The sequence below is a fragment of the Arachis ipaensis genome, chromosome B4 (assembly GCF_059453495.1).
Source record: "Arachis ipaensis isolate K30076 ecotype BB chromosome B4, ASM5945349v1, whole genome shotgun sequence".
In the NCBI taxonomy this organism is placed as follows: Eukaryota; Viridiplantae; Streptophyta; class Magnoliopsida; order Fabales; family Fabaceae; genus Arachis; species Arachis ipaensis.
The window spans coordinates 5,486,415-5,496,207 of record NC_142439.1 but is presented as its reverse complement, the minus strand read 5'-3'; the positions used below and the strand labels follow the sequence as shown (position 1 = coordinate 5,496,207).

The window sequence follows — 9,793 nt, the reverse complement described above, 5'->3', positions numbered from 1 at the left end:
ACACCTATACTAATCCAGAATAACCATTTAGATATCAGAGATAATAAACATCTGATATCCTACTGAATCGAACACAATACAGCCTATTATATACATTGTATAAATACTCCATTGATTTTTTATATTTCCTCTTGTTATAAACAACAGATGAAAATAAAAGGTCCAAAGAGACAACACTACATAGAAAACAAACCAAGAAGCAGCTACAATACCTCTTCTATTCGCATAAAAAAAAAAAATTCAACTCTGAATCCAAATCAGCTAATCGCTGAATCATAAACACTAGGAGGAAAAGCTATCAGGTGAAAAAGATTCTATGATCACTGGTCTGAACCCCAACTTGCAAGCCACACAAAGACCCAATCAACTTTTTTTAAAAAATATTTGAACTTCTCTTTTTATTAGAGTCATAATAAGTAGAGTAGAATAAGATTTAAGTTTTAATATAGCTTTATCGGTAAATTTAAATTCTTCAATTCGAACGTTCTCCACTTTAAATTTCTCAATCCAATTTGACTTGCAAAAATATTTTCACTTAAATATAATATTTAATTCTTTTATATTTTATATTATTAAATATTATTTTGTAGTATTAACAAATTAAATTATTAATTTAGTGGACTAAGTATTTGTGGCAAAGAGAATAGCTGTAATTTAAGTCTCTACTCATTTATATATATTATTAAGAATATAAAAAGTTTGACGAATAGGATTAGTTCAACACCTAAATCTCACTCTATCCATACTTTTATACATTTTTAAGCAATTTCTTTTAAGATATAAAAGATAAAATTTATTATCTCTTTTCAATTTTTATCATTTATTTTTAATACTAAAGACAGAAAATATGTAAAATAATATACAAATAAGTGATGCATATAAGTTACAACATTACTAAATCAACTTGCACATGTGTTTTATTATTCTTTTTATTATTATTCTTTATTACTAATTATATATTTAAAAAATTAGCGATTTTTTTATATTGAAACGGAATTGAGAGTTAAGATATTAGTCCCATTGGATAGAGAAACCTCTCTACAATCATCATACGATATTTGGCTAAGAAAATTTGGAGGAATATCAATAAAATGGTACCCTGCACTCTTCTTAAGCCCCTCTCTCTATCAAGGCATCAGCAAGGTTATATTTAAAAATATAAGTTATAAATATATAAAATTATTAAGAGTAAAGTATCATTTTTGTCCTTAATGTTTGGGGTAAGTCTTATTTATGTCCCTAACATTTAAATCATCCTATTTGTATCTTTAACGTTTATAAAAGTGATTCAATGTTATCCTACTGTCAATTATACTAACAAATCAGATTATATTTTTCAATTATTCTCACTTGAATGTATTCATTCTCAATTAAGTCTCACTTGAATATGTTCGATTTTAATATTATACCCACTATTTGTGTTTAGATTCAATTATGTCTCTAAAAAAGTGAATTATGTAAATGTTGTAGGAATTAGTTTCAACTTTTGATGAGCTATTTTTCGAAGTGGATCATCGATTCTATCCCAGACATTTGTATTATAACTTCAAGAAGAGATTTTAAAACTCAAACTAAAGCGCTCATGATGTGTAATTAACGATAGAATAACATTGAATCACTTTTACAAACGTTAGAGATACAAATAGGACGATTTAAACGTTAGAGATACAAATAAAATTTACTCCAAACGTTAGAGACAAAAATAATACTTTACTCAATTATTAAACTAAAAATAAAAAAATTGAGTGTTAAAATTATTTTGAAAAAGGTGGCAAAGTCTACACTCTCCTTTTGAGAAATGTTCCGGGGTATGTAACTCAGAAGAATGATTTGAGATCAAACAGTCAAAGGCCATGTGAATATCCTATCATCCCTATCTTCTGCACCTAGAATCCCACTTGCTCCAGTGTATGTGTGTGTTTACCATTACCAACAATGTCTCAATTAGCCTCCAAAATACTAGTGTAGCTGGAATAATTAAATGCCATTATTTTTTCAATAAAAATTAAAATCCTGACACAAGAATTTGGTGTTTATCACAATTCCGAGTGATAGTGATGATGATTGTGGTGGCCCACACTCACACACTAGCACTGTTTGGGGTCACTGGGGTCCATCCCCTCAAATGCACCCAACTTCAGTGTGCACCCCACCACACAAACATCCATGATTTCTTCACATTGGAACAAGGGACACACTCGTATAAATTAAAATATATTATAAGATCCAAAAGCTAGCTGCTACTCACACCATTCTTTAATTCAATAAGATAGGACTATGCGTGACAGAACAAATCATAAACAATACTGCTAGCATAACTCATCATTATGATTCTTAATAATAGTAATAGTAATAATTTTGCTGCTTTGTCATGTTACAAATTCTGCACTATCAAAATTAACTCTTTCTACTAAAGTCATCAGGACCAGCACAATTAATTTAAATTTTAAAGAGAGAGAGAGAGAGAGAGAGATGGGCAATAATTCTTTCTTTTTTTTCACCCCATTCTCTAATTTTGTTTTTGTTGTGAAAATTTTATTTCTGTTTTGCATCATATAAACACATATAGACAGGTCACATGGAGGAAGCCCACCATGACCACATTCCCCAGCTACATCTCATCTCATACTCCCAAGAAACATAAATATTATATAAGTACCCTATAAATTACTCCCCTATGGTAAAACTCAAACCTCTCTACTTTGGTTTTTTTGTTTTTTTTAAACCTGGGATGAAAAAGAAGATAATAAAAAGTAAACTGAAAATGAAACTAAATTTAAAAGATGAAAAAAAGGAAAAGAAAAAAACTCATTTGTTTCCATTGTATAATATTGCATCATCTTGATGATCAGAGAGAATTGCAAAGCAACCACCACAACCAAACTATTTCATCATGATCCATATTTCACATAATGCTGCAGCTTGAGGTATTTTCATCACTGAAAAAATTGGAATATGTTGGTTCTGGAGGAGGAGGAGGGTAGCTGTAAGGGTTGTAAGGAGGAGGAGGGTACATGTAATTCACTGCCATTGGAGGCCTTGCATACATCATTGGTTGGAATCTATCATTCCCCATTGCTCTTTGTTGGTTCATCATTGCAGCCATGTATTGTTGTTGGTTGTAAGGGTTTCCGCCCATACCCTCCGGAGCCGCGGAGCCGCCCTGTGGGAAGTACCCAGCCGGGCCGCCCCCGCCGCCGTTGACTGCTGCGGCGGGGAGGCCCTGAACGGCCGGGATGTTCCCCATTTGGTTCATTGGCATTGAGCCCATTGGGAGGTTCATTGGGCCCATATTGGGCCCACCCATGCTAGGATGATGACCACCAAGGTTTTGGAACCCATTGCTCATCATAGCTTGAGCACCACCACCACCACCACCATTACCACCTTCACCCATCATTGAATTACCCTTTTTGCCCCCATTGCCATTGTTTGGATTGCCGCCACCGCCGCCGTGGTGCCCATTGTTACCATTCTTGTTTCCACCTCCATTGTTTCCATTTTGCATAGGACCTCCATTTTTGCCACCATTGTTTTTGTTACCACCTTGAATCTGGTTGTTACCACCGCCACCGCCACCGCCGCCTCCTTTCTTTCCTCCTCCATTTCCATTTTTACCGTCGTTCCCACCACCCATCCCCTGCATCTGCACAGGCAAACCTCCACCACCACCACCACCGCCGCCGCCTTTCTTGCCGTTGCCTCCTCCATTTCCGCCGCCGCCGCCACCACCCTTCTGAGCATTCATGATGCCATTCAACATCATATTATGAGCAGCACCATTTCCCATAGGGAGCTTCATCTTGTTCAATGGATGGTGAGGATCATCCATCTCATCATCAAATTCGTCATCAAAGTCATCATCATCATCAAACTCATCCAACTCGTCATCAGACAAATCATCCTCCTCAGGAGGCAAACTGAACTTCACTTGCTTCATGTTGTTGTTGTTGTTGTTGTTGTTCTTGGGGTTCTGATTTGGAGCCATCATTTGCATGTCCTTGAATTGAGGAAGCTTCAGATCTTGAAACCCTTTCATCTGCTGAAGCTGCTGCAACTGCTGCTGCAGCTGTTGCTGTGGATTCTGCCCACCGCCACCACCTTTGGGTTGGTTATTCCCAGCCTTCTGACCCTTGTTGTTACCACCGCCGCCGCCGCCGCCACCACCTTTGCCATTGTGCTCAATTTGCATGTTCTTCATCTGGTTAGCAAGGTGGTTCTGATTATTATGGTTGTTGTTGTTGTTGTTGTTGGGTTTAGGAGCACCCCAAAGCTCTGCATGTTTGCCTGATTTTGCAAGCTTCTTGATGAGAACGTTTGGATCCACGTTCCCTGAAACCGTGACCTTCCCCTGTTCTGAATCTATCTCGGTCGTAAACACCCCTGTCGAACAAAACATAAAATAAGACACCTTGGATTCAAGATATAATTAAGAAGAAATGTGTGTGCATACCATCAATCTTCTGGAGGATTTTCTTGACTTTATGCTTGCACCCATCACAGTGTATGTTCACTTTAAGAACACATTTCTGCATGCACAAGCAATCCCAAAAACAGAATAAATAACATGAAGTTAAAGGAGATAGATGGAGTAAGTGTTGGTACCTGTATCTTCAAAATCTCTTCTTTACTCATATTCTGGAGAAAGAAGGTAGATCTGAGAGAGGGTTGGAAGCAAACACAGAAGCCAATGAATGAGAGGAAAAACAAAAGAAAAAGGTGGTCTGAGTGAAAACAGAGATAGCGAGTCCTGAACAACAAAGGCTCAGACTTGGAGAGAAAGAGAAAGAGAAAGAGAAAGAGAAAGAGAAAGTGCTTCCCTCAAACAAAAACACAGTCTTGTCATTAAAAGCTTTCAATCCTCTATTTCAGGGTGTAATAACAAACAAAGAGAGACAACCGTTTTTGTTTTTCTATTGCAACAACTTCAAAAAAAAAAAAAAAAAGACTTGTGTTATTGTGTGTTGTAACTTGTAACTTGTAACTCGCTACACTTTTTTAACCGTCGCCATGTCTTCTCTTTCCGGAATCGTAATTGGGAAGCTTCAATGTTCAATCACTCACCCAATGTGCCAAAGGCTTTGCCTCTCTTACGTAACACATTTTCATTTTATTCCTTCCCCAAACAAATCTAAACTAGATTCCACTTTTCTTTTTTTCTTAATTCTACTATTCATATTATTTCAATTTATTATTATTAAATATTAAATCATCTTCATCTATGTTTCCACCACTTCAAAATGAGTTATAATTTATGGGAAGGTATGAGGAGAAATAAAATATTTGTATAATGTGTACAATAGAGGTTTAGGGAGTATTAGAGATATAATCATTAGTATTATCTTTTTCCGTCAACCCAAATTTTTGGGATGACATGGTATTAGAACGCAAGATTCGAAAGGTTAAGAGTTCGATCTTTAGTGAACCCCAAAATCAGTTTAAGCTCTCTAGTACTCAGGATGGTTACTCTAGATAGTATAGAGATGTTCATTTTGTAACTCAATAGCCCATTGTACACAACTACACATTATACAAATAATCTATTGTCTCCCTAACGGGACTCATAATTTATAATCTACATTTTTTTTTAGAATTCATATTTTCATAAAGAAAAAAATATTAAATAAGTCATTAAAAAAATCGTGTAAATTTATAAATATCTGAGATAAAAAACAAATAATTTTATGAAAATTCTTTGACAAGATGGCAAAGAAAACTTTCGAAAATATGAGTCCATTGTAATTTTTTTTTAAATTTATTTAATATTTAATTTTTAAAGAACTTACAAGCCTACCATAAAATTGTTCAGACAGTTACAATGACATTAAACACCACAAAATCAATTATCATCAAATATCAATCACTTTATCTTCTTATACAAAGCAACTCTATGATGTCTAAAAACACACATCAAATTAATATTTATAATCAACTTTTACAAATATTATAATGAAACTTTCCAAATAACATATAATCAAATATTACGAGAACATTTTAAAAATAATATAATCAAACCAAATATATACACATAATCAAATTATATTTACAACTATACTAAACTTTATGGAAAATAATTATTATGGGAGAAAGTACTATCTTTAATTTTGGGCCTTTAACTAGCAAATTCCTCTAATTATGGTCATAATTACTCTATTTGACTTTAATTCGAATTCTTTTGATACTTAGTATTTTTTTATTAATTTAATTGTCCATTTTTTCATAATATTTTTTAATTCGACAAATTAATAATTAATCTGTTGTGAATTAAGATTTTATTTAAAAGTTTGTAATTGACCAATAAATTGATATATGCACAAAGAAACATTTACTTAAAATTTTAAACGGTTCCGCTACGTTACCAACAGCATATCTGCCAACTTCTGCCAACTCCTATTTATAATTGTATTTCATAGAAGTGTGTTCGTGGATGTGTCTAATAAAAATGTCTGTTTAATATAAGTGTTTTTATAGATATATTTTTTGGATGTGTCTCTTTATATATATATTTAAAATATATTAATTATTAGACACATCCACGAACAGACTTCCATAAAACACAATTATAAATAAGAGTTGGCAGAAGTTGGCAGATAATATGTTGGTACCCTATACTTTTCCAATTTTAAATAGATTAGTGAACTAACTAGTGAAACAATCTAAATTGATTTTAGTTTTTTTTTTAACAAGAGAGCTCAACACAATAAAGTGGAGCGACAACCAAACCGAAACTACAATATGAATAAGTAGTAAAAACTTTCTTAATGTCATCTCCGACATAGCCATCAACAACAAAAAGAATCTAAACTACTCTATTTTCTAACACTATTTAACGATTTCTGGAATACCTCCTCTGCGCTCCCTTCTTTATTATTAAAAATCCGACGGTTCCTTACATAATTAATAAATTTTATTTAAAATATTTAAATTCAAAAGAAAAAATAATATTATTATAATTATCATGAATATTTGTTAAGTAAATACTTAAATGGTATAATAAATATACAATAAGTAATAAGATTATTAAAATCTGCAAATTATAAAAAAAAAAACTAAATAAAACTATACTTACTATGAATATGTGAAAGCATCAAATATGAACAGAGAGGAATGAATTATGTCAGACTTTATCTTCCAAAATTGGGTGACACAATTAATACTGCCATTTATTGTGGGTCAATGGCTAATTTGTAAATTTGATCTCAAGGACTGGTCTCTTTGGTACATTTACATGAATTTTTCACTCAAGTGGAAGTGCATTTACAGTTACATCCTTGGCAGTGATTTGAGCATACCAAGAAAATTATGCTGACTCCACTCTTCAATAATACTCAACACAACACACACACTCAAAATTTCTTCATTTCCGAGCCCCTTCCACCTGCTCAGCCATTTCTATATGCCTATTTTATTTTATTTTATTTTATTTTATTTTACATTTATTTCATTTTATCTTTCTCTGGGCCCCCAAATAATAATAATGGTCCCCAGCTCAGTGAGTTGTAGTATTCAATAATTAAGTTAAAATAAAATAATATAATTGTATTAGTACTAACTTGATACTTTTTTACTAAAAAGCAAATAGTACATACTTGCATTGGAAATCTTATCTAGCCATTTCTAGCATGATTCCAATACTGGTGGACACATTAAACATGGTTTAAAAGAATTTAAATTTAGTTTTTAAAAACAATCATTGATTTTTTTTTTTGTTGATACTATTTTAGTTTCATTGATTTGGTGAAAAAATAAAAATGTAGACTTTCTTTGATTATATAAATGACGTAATTATTTATGATGATGTCTACTACATTATCAATCTAAAAATTGGTTTATGTGATAAATACCATAATCTATAACGCAATATTATATTCGAGATTTCTTTTTCAATAATAAAAAATCATTTGTGACTTCTGTCTCATTCATGATAAATCAACAAGTTATGTCAGACTCTAATGGTATAATTCTAATCAAGGATTGCTTAGAAAGTAAAAAATACCTCTATTTTAACTCCATCCAAACATTTTTTTGATAGAAACGTGAGTACGAGACTAAATGCCCAAAAGAAACGACACCAAAAGAAAAAAAAATTAGATACAAATCATATAGAATAAAAGGTGAAAACTCAATTGAAGTTAACTTTACGTGAATTTGATACTTGAGAGTCGTTAAATAATTTGACTGATTTGACTAAATTTTCATCTAACGGCTCTCAAATATCAACATCGCGTGAAGTCGACTTTATCTAAGTTTTCACTAGAATAAAATTATTCATCTCTCATTTTCGTTGAGGATATTAACTAATTTTAGAGGTGAAAAATCTCAAAACAATTTTTTTTTTCTAAATCTATATTTTTTCTAGCCAAATAATCTGTACATCTATTATTATTCTATAAATTCTCCCATTATTTTTTTAGTTAAAAAATCCTTCTAACTAGAGAATTAAACATACGTGTAAAAACATACACCTATAGAATTTTATGGGAGAAATTTGGATTCTTTAAATTTTAAATTTGTATTTTAGAGGATAAAGTATAATCTTCTATTCTTGAATAGTTTTTTTTTTATATTTATTTTTTGTCCCACCTATAAAATAAATAGTGAGAGATCACACTTTACTTTCTAAAATGAAATTTAAATTTTAGAGAATCCAAATCCCTACAGGAGTGTCCAAATTATTGGGTCGTTTCATGAGTTTTGGATTGGTGTCTAATTTCAGTAAAATGAAGACTCGTCTTGGTTCAATTATAATGGGCTCTAAAAAACAAAGACATGTTTATTGCTTAAATCATTGATATTATTAAAATAATGGATATTCATAAAAAGTCAGATTATTGTTTACCCTTTTTATAAGCCTATACTCTGTTGGACTTCTCTTGATTTCAAAAACAGCTCTAACTCCACTGTTAATATTTTAGGGAGAAAAAAAAAAAAAACAAGACAATTTGCAAATGATGATTCAAAATAACTATATAATGTTGTGGATGTGGGTTTGGGTTATTAATTTTGAGTTGGCTGAAGAGTAAAGATTTAGATAAAGTATTTTTTGGAGACCATGGATGATTGCGGAAAAATATTAATCTTAATAGTCATGACCCTCATGAAAATATGGCATGAACTTTTTTTTTTTTTTTCATTTCATTTTAATAGGTAAATTTATATTTTGAAAGAGATATTTTTCCCCTTTGTATTAAAGTAGAAGTATGAAATCGGTTATGGCTTCTATCCCAGTTTATGAAATACAAATTTTTCTTCTCCCGAAGTATGCATGTAATAAAATTGATTCTTTGATAAGACAATTCTTGTGGAAAGGCCAAGCGACTGGAAAAGGGCTGCCTCTGGTCAGGTGGGCCTAAAAAGGCAAGAGAATTGGGTATTAGGGATACTTCCTGTGCTAACATGGCGCTTCTGGGAAAGTTAGTATGTGATTGTCTAAATAATAGTGAGAAGTTATGGGTGCAGGTTCTGAAGCATAAATATCTCAGGAATCAATCTGGTATGAACGGAAACAGTAGAAATTCTTCATCGGCTACCTGGAAGAACATTGTTAGTGCCTATGAGCATCTCAAGGAAGGGCTTCATTGGAATATTGGAGATGTCCACAAATCAGTTTGGTATGATGAGTGGACTCCTTTTGGTAAGCTTTGCAACCTTGTTCCTTATGTACATATTTCTAAATCAGATTTCATGGTGGCTGACTTGTGGAAAGGGGTGTCTTGGGAGGTTGATAGTCTTACCACGCCTATTCTGCATGAGATTAAGCAGTTTATTTGTGGTCTGATATATCCTAGTTTGA

General features: G+C 32.3%; 1 protein-coding gene across 1 annotated transcript; it reads right to left on the bottom strand.

The window, feature by feature from the left end:
• Positions 1-2,513: 2,513 nt before the first annotated feature.
• On the bottom strand, positions 2,514-4,961 carry LOC107638581 (Heavy metal transport/detoxification superfamily protein). The gene is made up of 3 exons (XM_016341918.3): positions 4,606-4,961; positions 4,454-4,529; positions 2,514-4,383 (listed from the first exon to the last, which is right to left on the bottom strand). Exons 1-3 carry the CDS (start codon positions 4,633-4,635, stop codon positions 2,906-2,908), a joined length of 1,584 nt encoding a protein of 527 aa, XP_016197404.3. The 5' UTR covers positions 4,636-4,961; the 3' UTR covers positions 2,514-2,905.
• Positions 4,962-9,793: the final 4,832 nt, after the last annotated feature.

Coding starts and splice junctions, on each gene's coding strand:
- LOC107638581 (XM_016341918.3), bottom strand. CDS start 4,635: ATGAGTAAAGAAGAGATTTTGAAGATACAG. Junction 4,530..4,605: donor AAGAGATTTTGAAGATACAG/GTACCAACACTT, acceptor TTGTGCATGCAG/AAATGTGTTCTTAAAGTGAA. Junction 4,384..4,453: donor AATCCTCCAGAAGATTGATG/GTATGCACACAC, acceptor TTTGTTCGACAG/GGGTGTTTACGACCGAGATA.